The 12359-nt window shown below is 37.2% G+C and overlaps 1 protein-coding gene across 3 annotated transcripts in view; it reads left to right on the forward strand.

Moving 5' to 3' along the window:
- LOC136874358 (non-structural maintenance of chromosomes element 3 homolog) overlaps positions 1 to 12359 on the forward strand; it is a 165354-nt gene that overhangs the window by 19874 nt on the left and 133121 nt on the right. For all 3 annotated transcript variants that reach the window (XR_010860256.2, XR_010860257.2, XM_067148000.2), the window contains exons 2-3: positions 1861 to 2279; positions 10432 to 10600. Coding sequence is in view for 1 of the 3 variants with exons in the window: in XM_067148000.2 (XP_067004101.2) it covers positions 1863 to 2279; positions 10432 to 10600 (586 nt within the window). In the remaining 2 variants the exon portion in view is untranslated. The remainder of the gene's footprint in view (positions 1 to 1860; positions 2280 to 10431; positions 10601 to 12359) is intronic.

Consider the following 12359-nt stretch of genomic DNA (forward strand, 5'->3'; position numbering starts at 1 on the left):
ATGTCCCACTACCACTTTTACGCTTTCCAGAGACGCCGAGATACCGGAATATTGTCCCGCAGGAGTTCTTTTACATGCCAGTAAACCAGTGACACGAGGCTGACGTACTCGAACTCCTTCAAATACCACCGTACTGAGCCAGGATCGAACCTGCCAAATTGGGGTCAGAAAGCCAGCGCTTTAACCATCTGACCTACTCATCCCCGTCCGGGGAAAAAGAGCATATCCATGAACATCTTCCAGAGCTATACGATTTTTCAAAATGCAATGAAAGCACATCTGGTTGAGGAAATGAAAGAACACAGTGTTAGCAAAGTTTTAGGAGGTTTTATAAAATACCACAGTGAATTTGCATCCAAGTGATCGCAAGCATTATGGTTTCCGACGTATAATGTGGTTAGCGAGAGGAGGTTCTCTACTTACACAAGGACACTTTATGACTGTCGCACAACTCTGCATCCTGATAATGTTGAAATCATGCTTAGTTTGTACTTTGGAGACAAGTAATTCAACGTCTAAAAATGTAGGCTATGTATAGATACATATCACAGGGTAGATCACCTAACTTCATTTCGAAGTATCAGTGATTTCTGTAACAATTTGCATAGTTGGTTTTTCTAAGATTTAATAACACTGATAAATTACGAGAGTTTAAAACCCCTTATCACAAAGTTAGTTACATTTACCCCATACGCTACTACAAGGAAGATTTCGCAGGAAACATCAATCAGTATAATAATTTATTTCACGAAATACCTACCGAAATAGTGTCAGTTTTAACACCGAAATCAACAGTTTTATTTCACCAAAAAATAAGCCCCCTAGTTATTACTCTTTTTAATATCCTGTCTTTGTAAGTATTTTATCAACAAACCTACTGATATTTTAATAATATTAAAAAGAGATATTTCTTCTTTCACGCAGTCCTAAATTACAGGTTGTAATCTAGTGAACGCCTACGAAATAGCTCAGTATGAAAATTGTAAATAAATACCACTAATTGCAGATTACTACAAACACTAACACCAATATTTGTGGAACTAAATGTATCTCTCTCTCTCTCTCTCTCTCTCTCTCTCACACACACACACACACACACACACACACACACACACACACACACACACACACACACACACACACACACACTCTCTCTATTTGCTACAATTTCTACAACTATTAACTACTTCATCACTGAGATAATACAGAGCTCTTGGAACAGCCAACCACTCGCTAGTGCATCCAACAATGGATCACTAGCAGAATGTTGATGGACCAGTTGAGTCAGTTTAAACATCCAGCCATACAATGTTGGACAGTCAAGTGTCTTCAGTGACATGCTTTAAAACCATGGTTGCCATGTTGTTTTGTATGGCAGATAAAGAAACATTTCAGTTGTAGGTACATATTGTGTGCAATAGATTTAGACTTGGAAATTATCTTTTAAAAGAGGCTGGGCCAAGAAAATATCTGCTCATTGGTTGGAAAGAAAGGTGGTCCTTAAAATAGAGGTACATTATATATTGCCTGTATGGTGTTTTAAATCGGTACTTGGCAAAATCCGTCTCTAACAGGGGCAGTTTTTAGGAGAATTTTCACTGAATGTATGAAATATTGAAGCTTTTCTTGCATTATCTTACTCTTGTTAATTCATTATTGAAATATATCTGAATTATATCTCAGCTGTAGGCCTAAAGAGTTAGGCTTAGCTGTCTTGTTTTCTAAACTTTTATGGTTCTATGAATAGGAATTGTGTGTAAAATATTACTGTAGATTTTGAAATATTCCTGTATGCATAAAGGGATATTCACATTATGTATGGCTTTTGGTAATAATATATGTGTATATTCTTCCATGTAGAAATGTCAGCACGAGTTAAGAAGACACAATCCATGCCCTCGTCCTCGCAGGCTTCCTGTGTGAGAAACGCCTCTCAGCCTAGCTCCTCTCAAGCCAAGGGCTCTTCCAAACACTTATCACAAGAAAAAGGCAAATCCCAGTCCAAGCTGCCGCAGAAAAATAGCACCGATGTTTCATCTCATACTTCACAGTCTAGGAATGATGATGATGATGAATACTTACCTTCAGGTTCTTCACAAGCAAGCAAGTTATCTCCTGCAGAACTAGAGAAAATGACCAATGATACTGTAGCTTATATCTTGAGCCAAGATTATCGTAAAAGTATGTTGAGGCGTCAAGACATAGCATCTCACGCAATGAAAAACCATGGCCGTTGCTTCAATACAGTCATAGCAAAAGCCAAGGAGGTATTTAGCGAGGTAAGTAGCGGCCATGGCCTGCATATCTGAAATCATCTAAGCATTTACTTTTCACTTATATCAGAAGAATTGCCTTTAGGGTGGCAAGAGCTCTGTTTCAAGCTTTCCAGGAATCTACTTGAGTATGAGGTCAGTTAGGATCATTTGAATATGTCATGTCAATAATAAGAATGGTGTCAGCAAAATATTAGCTGCCTCTGACTTGCCATATGCATAGGAAAAGGACAGGAAATGAATGTCTGAGAGGTGCAGATACTATGGAGTGTATTTGTCACACACACAAAAAAAAAAAAAAAAAAAAAAAAAAAAAAAAAAAAAAAAAAAAAAAAAAAAAAAAAAAAGACATCAGACGTTCACAAAATGTTCAAAGCAATCTTCTATCTTGCACCATGAGCTGTGAATGCAAAATAATGCATCACACTAAACAAGTGGCTCCTGGTCTACATATAAAATTTATACCTCTTTTAGACAAAACTAACCCTCCTAGAATGAGACATCGAAATTCATACCGCTTGCGTACCAAGTATTCAGGTTTTTCCGTAAAATGTACGGATTTTGAGTGTGTTTTACGGTTGTACGGATGAACAACGTTATTGTGCGGATTTTGAATATCTGCGCTTGGTTTTGCTTTCTGATTGTAGTTGGTCTTGACGAGATGCAGTGTTTGAAATTCGACCGGTAAATCACATTATCGATTATCACTGTGCTTTTGTCACCTGTTCTATCTCAAACTGCTACTTCATTCAATGAGATGTTCCCAAACAAGTAGCAGGCTGCGATTTTGAGGAAAAATCCGTGAAAACTAGCAGGCTGTAAATTTATATAAAACAACTTTAGTAACTGTGTCGTGCTTCATAGCAGCTGAAAGGCTTTGTTTGTGTGTATGTGTAACATTGGCGGTAGTACTGAAACTAGTGGAATTGTGTGATGAATTTCTAAGCTATTTAGTAGTTTTAATGGTGTTCGTAATGAGAAACTATATTATCATTCTTTTCGGGGGGGGGGGGGGGGCATATTCTGCTTAATTTCCTAGTTTTATACGATCACGGAAAGTGTTCCCAGTGTTAAGTGAAAACAGATGAGCACTCATTAAGATGTAACTTTGTGTACTTAATTTCCGGGGTGATCATAACATATACAGTAAAACCTCGATGCATCGTTTTTCAGGGGGCAGGGGGAAAATGATGATGGATGCGGGCAACATAAAAAATAGGGGGAAAGCAAAATAATAAATACAGGTATTGTATTGGGACATTTTTGTCATGTAAATATTATAAAAACAATACTGGCATGTGGCTTCCGGAACCGGGTGCAGGTCTTTTGAGTTGACGTGTGATAGGCGATCTACGCCTATATGAAAATGCGACCCTACCTAAGATGAATTCTAATATGTAATTTGGCAGACAGCCTCCAAACCGTTGGAATTAACCAAGGAAAGTTAAAATCCTCGACCCAATCGAGACCCCTTGAATCAAAAGCCAACTTGTGCTAACCATTCAACTCATACTATACATACCGGTATCAAAATGTTGCAACCATGATATAGGCTTACGAGATGAAAATAAAAAACGTGACTTTTACGCCGTTTCGTTTCACATTTCATAACAGTTAAAAACCTTTAAGTTCAGTTCTTTTATTGCAAATTAAAGATATACGTGGATATTGCAACAATAACCTGTATTTAGGAAAAAATTCTGTAGACCCTTTGCAAACGATAGGTTAGTACTCAACATGGCGCGGCGTGGCTCTCGCAGCTCAGCTCAGACGAAGCCACAGAGTTTAGAAATTCAACACGGCGCGTCTCGAACGATGTCACAGCGGCTTGTGTGAAGCTGCCAACTTAGGAACTAGTTTCAAGACTAGGCTTTGAGAAAAGATTATTAGTCTGGCTTGTAATGAGTCTATTGGGCAGAGGGCAACAAAGCAGTCAACAGGCCTTTAGCATCCCTCACACTCCACAAGGTGCTACGCGATTATTCACCCTGTGACTAGTTAAAACGTATCTGATGTACTGCGCTATATTCTCTTATTTTCAATAAGTTGGCAGCCCTAGCCAGTGTATACCAACACAGAAAATGGTGGCAAATTTGAGTTTTACGCTGCCTGCGTTTTAATTCTTGTAAACAAGAATACTTCTAGGGGTCGGTTATTGGGCTAAAGAGAAGCGTTGGCACCAGGAGGCTTGTAGCGAGGTTGCACGTGAAAAACCTGCGCACAGCACTCCAGCCTACAAGATCTTTGTTCAAGACTGCTAACTCCGAACCGCACGTACATTCGCGCATAACAGGTTGCCGCTATTGTATGCTAAGAGTATTGGGCAGTTCCTCTAAATTAAAAAAACTTGCACATATTTTTCTTGCGTACGATCGATCAATGCAGTAAAATTGTGACCGAGGACAAATAATTTTTCGACGATTGATGCGATAAAATGATAGTTCGAGAAACGATAGGTGCGGGGATTTTTAACATTGGTTTATATGGAACATTTTTGGGACCGAATAAATTCAACGATGAATACGGGAAAACGACAGTTCCGGGAACGATGCATTGGTGTTCTACTGTATTTGACTTGTCCTTGCCGTCCTTTTTCATTATGTCTCAAGACTGTTACGCATGCGCGTGTTAAGAAATTTCCGCTTAAGGATCTTCCGGATTTCTCATTTTGAAAGTTGGCAGGTATGCACTTGGAACCACTGGACAAATTCAGCCTCTAGATGTCTTGTTTCTTCTGTACCTACAAAACATATTATCATACCATCTGCAACTATGCCATAAAGGATAGCCAGTATCATGATAAATTGCATGGCAGATTGTATTGCATTAGGTTGCATGACAGCTCTTTCCATCAGTTGTCTTCACCATGTTATACCAATATGAATATTTGTTCTTTCTGTAAGCTAATCATCCTGAACGTTTTATGGCTCCCAATGAGTTTGCCTTTGATCTTATTGACACGAGCCTCTGTGATAACTGTGGCACATATCACTGCTTATGGTGCAAGTTAAAGGTTTGCTATGAACATTTTGTGAATGTCTATGTTGTCCATTTTGTGAAATGTACCAAATACATTTTATAGAAGGTTGCTTTCTGCACCTCCATTCATTTATTTTCAGTTGTTCTGTTTTGCTCATGGTGAGTCACCATCAGCTAATATTTTCCTCCCTTCGTTTATAGTACTGACATTTTCAAATGGCCGTAACTAGACATTTCACTTCCAACATCGCAGTAAGTAGGTTCCTTCTTAGATTTTGAACCTGTGTCCAGATGTATAACTAAGTCTATCTTTGGTAGTAATTTAATAATAATATTGTAGAAATTGACATATGCACACATTTTAATCTGGTCTTCACACATGCTCGGAATGCACCTTTGCACTTGAAATGATGTTCTCACTGTGGCAATTCTCAGGCTATTAACTAATAACTCATTAGCTATAACCTAATAATGTCAGAGTATTAAAAGTTTTTGTATTGTGCTAGTGTTTATTATAACAATCAAATTGTGAGGGAACCAGTAATAGTCATCCAATACAGCCCTGATTTGTGTACCAAATGAATGCTTCCTTATATATATATACACACACCATATACCATATCGGCTTGAATATAAGATCTTGAATTTCAGGAAGGCATTTACAAGGAAAAATTAATAATGACAACGTATTATTCAGGCACTCTTAAAACTAAAATCATTTAGTAAGCCCGTAAAAGTACAGTAAATTTAGGAAAGAAAATGGTATTTTAATTATAAAAATTCAGGAGTGCATAAATTACTAACCATCATTATCGTTCTCCTCCTCCTCTCCCAGGCCGTCTTTGCTACTGGTGCTGAAGCCTGATTCAGAGTTGGAGTCTTCCCACAGTGTCACCCTCATTCCCATCCATCTTATTAGACACAGTACATCATCTTTAACCCTTTTATGGTTCACACTTCATTTTCCCACAGTGTGTAGCTGTCCATTTTGCCAATAAACCTGGATGCTTGGTTTCTTAAGCTTGCAAATTGCAGTCAGTGTATTATCCCAGTTAGCAACCATCAAGTGTATTATCCCAGTTAGCAACCAGTCATTGTACTCTTTCCAAAGATGGTACCTAAGTGATTTATTAACCACAACATCAAGAACTTCAAGCTGCTTAGTCATTCCCTTATGGATGACAGTGCCTTTGTTCATTTCTACCATCTGTTCCTTTCTTCATCTCAGTTGTGTGCCCACAAAATGTATCAAGAATTAGTATGCCCTTGTGCTGTAATAAGGCACTGGTCTACGATATCAAACAACTTAAAGCCAGTTCATTTGTCATCCAGCAATTCCCTTATGCCCTAGAAATAATGCCTGGTTGTAACTGTTCCTTTGGTAGCTTTGTCCTTCTCAAAATATCAGAGGTTGGAAGTTTCCTGTCATCTGCAATAATATGACTAATGTGCGATTTTTCATTACCAGTATATGTAATCATTGTTTTTGCGCCTTTCTTCTTCACAGTAACATTTGATGGCATGCCAGAGATTACTAGAGTTTAATCTGCGCTTCCCATCTGACCATCAGCTTTTCTTAGTTTTGTTATGTACCAATGATAGGTGATCAACTTATCGGCATAATCTGTTGGTAGACATTACACAATAGCAGCATGACATCAAATTACAGTCCTGAAAGTTGCATCATTGCTTTATACCTCTCCGGCTTCCCTTAAATTCAGTTACCAGTACTTTCAATTCGAGTGCCATCTCCGAAGCCTTCATTCTGATAACTTTGTGACATATTGGCTATCCCCCATTTCATTTCTCCAATACAAATTCAGAAGCAAGCCTATCAGTATTACAGTTTTCCTATCTTTGGTCCTCTGAATGCTCTTCTTGATGTGCCAACGTTCTTAACCATTTCTTAGTCTTTCCTCCAACATCTATATATATATAAAATAAGAATTTTAAAAGAATGGTGTTTCTGTATCGGATGTGTCCGCAATAACAACGAAATGCACTTTTTAATTTTTTGTCATGTCTGTCTGTACGCGAATCACAAGTCAGTTGCTGAAGAGAATTTAATGAAAATTGGTATGTAAAGTCTGGGAATGCGCCACTACAATCTAGGCTATAAGTCATTTTATTAACGCTGTGTGAAATGGTAGGTTAGGGGAAGGCCTAAAATTTAATTCTGAAATATTTATTAGAGGTCCTGTCGATAAATACTACATAACTAAGTTATATAGAATTAAATTTCTGATCATTTCATTTGTCATATACATTTTTACCATACTGGCTATGACAACAGAGATATTCGTGAATTTGTATTTTTTTTTTGTTAAGTCCATATCAAAGGCAAGCCACGAGAAAATGGTAAACAGAATTTTTATGAAAACTGGTATGTAGAGTTGGGGAATAAGAAACTACAGTCTAGGCTGTAAATATTCACCCTGGATGAAATGGTAGTTTAGGGGAATGTGCCTAAAATTTAATTTTCAAATACCTATGTTATTGGTCTGATCGAAAAGTACTACATAACACAAGTTATAGAGAATACAATATCCTATCATTTATGTTTTATTCAGTTTTACCATACCAATTATGATAAGAGTGGTATTTGAGAGTCGGAAGAAAACTAACTGTGAAGGCCTACGATATGGAAATCCCATACCATTGATCAATAATAACGTTACATTGACCCTTGTTTGTTGTGATGTTCTTTGTCTCTCATGCTGCCACTTAACTCCGATAGATGGCATTACTGCTGCGTACCGAGTATAACAGCCTTCAGCTGAATATTGGCAGGAAATAGCGGGGGAGTTAGAAAACTTTTTTCTTTAGCATTCCATTCCTCTGGTTCATACATTTTTTGATACTGTTGGTTCGTAACACACTGGTTCATCATCGTATTTCAGCTATTTGATGCCTACTCTGACGCGCTGATTGGAATGAGCAGTGTCCACACTTAACGGAATGATGGCAGAAGAGTATTCATGGCTCACGGCTGTCTGCAGCCTGGTCATTTCAGCTCTGGAACTTTTGACTGTTAGATTGGCAGCGTAGTATGTTAAAAGTAAGAAAATTGTGGGTTTTTTTATTTGATCGAGTATTTCATTTGATAGCATTGCTTTTAATTGTGGCTTTCCTACTGACGTCATTGTAATGACCTATATTGATTTCAGTTGGGAAAACCACTAAGGCAGTCTTTTCCTTTGCAAGTTGCTTTACGTCGCACCGACACAGATAGGTCTTATGGCGATGCTGGAACAGTAAAGGGCTAGGAGTGGGAAGGATGTGGCCGTGGCCTTAATTAAGGTATGCCCCAGCATTTGCCTGGTGTGAAAATGAGAAACCACGGAAAACCATCATCAGGGCTGCTGACAGTGGAGTTCGAACCCATTATCTCCCTAATACTGGATACTGGCCGCATTTAAGTGACTGCAGCTATCGAGCTCAGTAAGACAGTCTTTTTGAGGATGTAAAAAGGCAGATGGAGAGTGAGAGTCTGCTATTATAATGAAAGCTCCCCGACTTCATTGTGACTGAGAGTAGGCAAGAGGGCCTGTCATTACAATGAAAATTCCCTAACCCAGTCTTCACATGAGAAAAGGCGTTTGGTGACTTCCCCATTGCATTTCTGGGGTAAAGTTAAGAGCTATGCAATTTAATACAATCTTACAACGTGTACACAACTTAACCTAGAATTCTGTATACAATGTAGAATTCCATTGTGAAGCACGGGTATATCACCTAGTCATTCATTGCACTCAGAAACGCCGAAACTTCCTGCAAGCTGTACATCATCAGTATGTTTTGCCTCCCATGAAACCTGCAATTTGAACCTTATATTGTAACTTCTCCAAGACACTTTTCAAGAAATGTTATAAATATCAGTTTTAAAACGCTGGGAATTCTGGCTGGAGTTTCTTTTGATAGCAGTTGTTATGAGATCCAACCAATAGCAGCTACAGCATTTGTCATATGTGGTAATGTAGGATATATTAGCATACTCGGTGGTTGCAGGTCTGAAGCAGTCGCTCTGGGGTAGGCTGGCAGAAGTGAAGAGAACCCTGGACACACTAATGCCAAACCAAGCCACTGATGCCAAACTAACCAACTAATCAACAAACAATCTATTACAAGTACTTTCTTATTTTTCGATTACAATAAAATAAAGAAGCACATCTCATACAAAAGCTCTCAGCACGACTGCAAAATGCCTTCTATTTTTTTACCTTCCCTTGTTATTTGGTTATCAATATATGTAGTAAGTTTTTGTAAGTCTTGTACCAATAAATTACCTCTAGGCCTACATGAGTTTTTAAAGGTTATACTGTACTGAAGAACGTGGTTTCGCATGCAAGTATCAGTTTACAAAAGTTCTCGAATGCATTGTGTTCAGTTCTGTATGTTGCTAATCTGAAGCCTTATATTAGAAAAAAAAAAATGAAAACTTGGAGAAATTTAGGTTTATTTGTGACCTTGAGCTCAGTTCCAAAGCGTTGTGTGACACTTGCTGCACAAACCAATTTTAAAATATTATGTTGCAAATATAAGGTGATTCTGGTTTTATAAGGACTTTTTAATGTAAATACCCTTGTCTTATTCTTGAGCCAATACAGTATGTAAAGGTCTGCAGCAAAAGTATTACTATGTAAGCCACATCTTTACTTAAAATTTGGCCGGTGTTTGAAAGCGCAGATAAATGCATATTCTGGGAGAAAATTCGTATTTTAAATTCCTATTCCAGAAATGCGTATTTCACCTGTAGCTATTGTATTATTACTTGCCCCCTTTCTGTCATTGGCTAATTACTATAAATTAAAATCTGTGCAATCAGTTGGTATAAAATATATAATAATGTTAAAAAGCTTGCATATTGTGAAATAATATTATGCAGTTCAGATGAGAAGCAATCTAGGGAATCCCCATGAGCTGTACAGAAAAAGCAAATCCATATCATATCATTCAGTCAGTCCCACTCTGAGAATCTCAGTTCAATTCCGTATTGATGCATGAAGATTGAAATTGCATGAAGTACTGTTACATTATATAAGGAACGTTGTCGTGAGATTATAGTGTGTGAAGCTTTTATATTTTATACCTTTTAGTGTACTGTAAGTGGCTGAATACCTATAAATAAGTTGATACCTAATTTTCCACACTTATAAATTGTTTTTTCTGTTTTCTTCAGGTTTATGGGCTAAAGCTTGTAGAAGTTGAAAGGAAACACTACTTCTTGGTAAACAAAACTCTGTTCCCTGAAGGAACACTGAACCTTCCTGAACATATACGAGCTCAACAAGTGCTTCTCTTAATTATATTGTCCTACATTTTCATGTTGGGAAAACCTGTCCGTGAAAGTAAGTTGTAAAAATCTCTTATAATTACATTGCAGTCATATAATAAACAAAGATAAGGAAAGTACCTTTGTGGCTACTAGGTGGGGTGGGCATTGTCAGCTTACAAGGGGAGGTCACGACATTTAGATCGTGGATTATCTTCAAACTTTGTACACTTTTAGTTGTCCAGTAGGACAACGTGGTGTGCAAGTAGTAAGGCGTACTATTTAGGAATTCTCGAGAAAATCTCAAGGGAAGTTTTTGCATTGAACATGTACTGGTGCATTGCGATCATGAGCATGAGATGGCGGCAGTCGAGTGGTTAGAGTTCAAGCTCCGTAATTGCTGGATTGAGTCTTGCTCATCTTTCTTTCTCAACAATGGTCATATTCTTTCATATATATTACAATTCAAAGGTGCTTAGCAGTTCCGGGTACCTTACCCGATTTCACTGTCAGGTATGAGGGATTTTGTAGATCACAACAGGCATACATTTTCAGGAAACCCTTATGCATTGAGTTGTTTACTTGTTTATAATTATAAATAATATATTTTTTTGTAATGGTAAAAATTGGTAAACAGCCAAATAGCATTGGAAATTCAATACAAGTTCATGCAAATACAAGTATCTTTTCATTATATTACTAGTGCATGACCCATTAAAATCTAGAATGAGACACCAAATTAAAATATGAATAGAAATGCAAGTATCAAGTTGTAAAACATGACACATATTACAGGCAAGCTAATCACTGAAGTCTTAAAATTGTTCTTTGATGTGTTATACCCAAGGTCTTGATGTAATGAGAACCAAATTATGTGTCACAAATAACAAAGTGCATTAAAAAAAAAACACGTTTAAATTAGGATAAACATCCTCCTGTGGCGTGGATCAGTCTTATTTTATGTTGGAGTTAACTTTAAGCACTAGTTTCCCCATAGATTTTAATTCCATTGTTTTCTCTCATAATTCAGTGTAAATAGTTTAGTACTGATGGTATTTAGCTGAAGATGTCCACTAAGTGGATGAAACAGCCATCAGTCAATCAGTACTGATCTGCATTTAGGGCAATTGCCCAGGTGGCAGATTCTCTATCTGTTGTGTTGTTTTCCTAGCCTTTTCTTAAATGATTTCAAAGAAATTGGAAACATCGAACATCTCCCTTGGTAAGTTATTCCAATCCCTAACTCCCCTTCCTATAAACGAATATTTGCCCCAATTTGTCCTCTGGAATTTCTACGTTATCTTCATATTGTGATCTTTCTTACTCTTAAAGACACCACTCAAACTTATTCGTCTACTAATATCATTCCACACCATCTCTCCGCTAACAGCTCGAAACATACCACTTATTCACAGCAATTATAATAAGAAGAATTTCTCGTCCACCTGTTCAATACAAATCACTTTTTTGGTGTTTACACTTTCATACAATTAATTTCTCTAAGGGACATGTTTTGCTCTTATAAATAGCATCTTCAGCCTTAATCTTAATCTTAAAATGATGTTCTTGAACAGTCGTAAACATATTTGAAAAGTCAATAGCCAGTATTAAAATTACAGTAGTCTAAAAACCAAATTAGATGTAAATTACATTACATCTTAAAAACAACATTAAAGCTCTTCTTAAAGACATAACATGAACAATTAAAATTATCACAATGTCAGTTTAAAACTTTGTGTCTGAAACTATTATTGAATCTAGAGCAGTAGTTAGTGTGTCTATAAAACAGCACCAAGGTGAACACCAATATTACAGAAAAATGGAAATAGAATGCA

Source organism: Anabrus simplex, chromosome 1 (assembly GCF_040414725.1).
Source record: "Anabrus simplex isolate iqAnaSimp1 chromosome 1, ASM4041472v1, whole genome shotgun sequence".
NCBI classification, from domain to species: domain Eukaryota; kingdom Metazoa; phylum Arthropoda; class Insecta; order Orthoptera; family Tettigoniidae; genus Anabrus; species Anabrus simplex.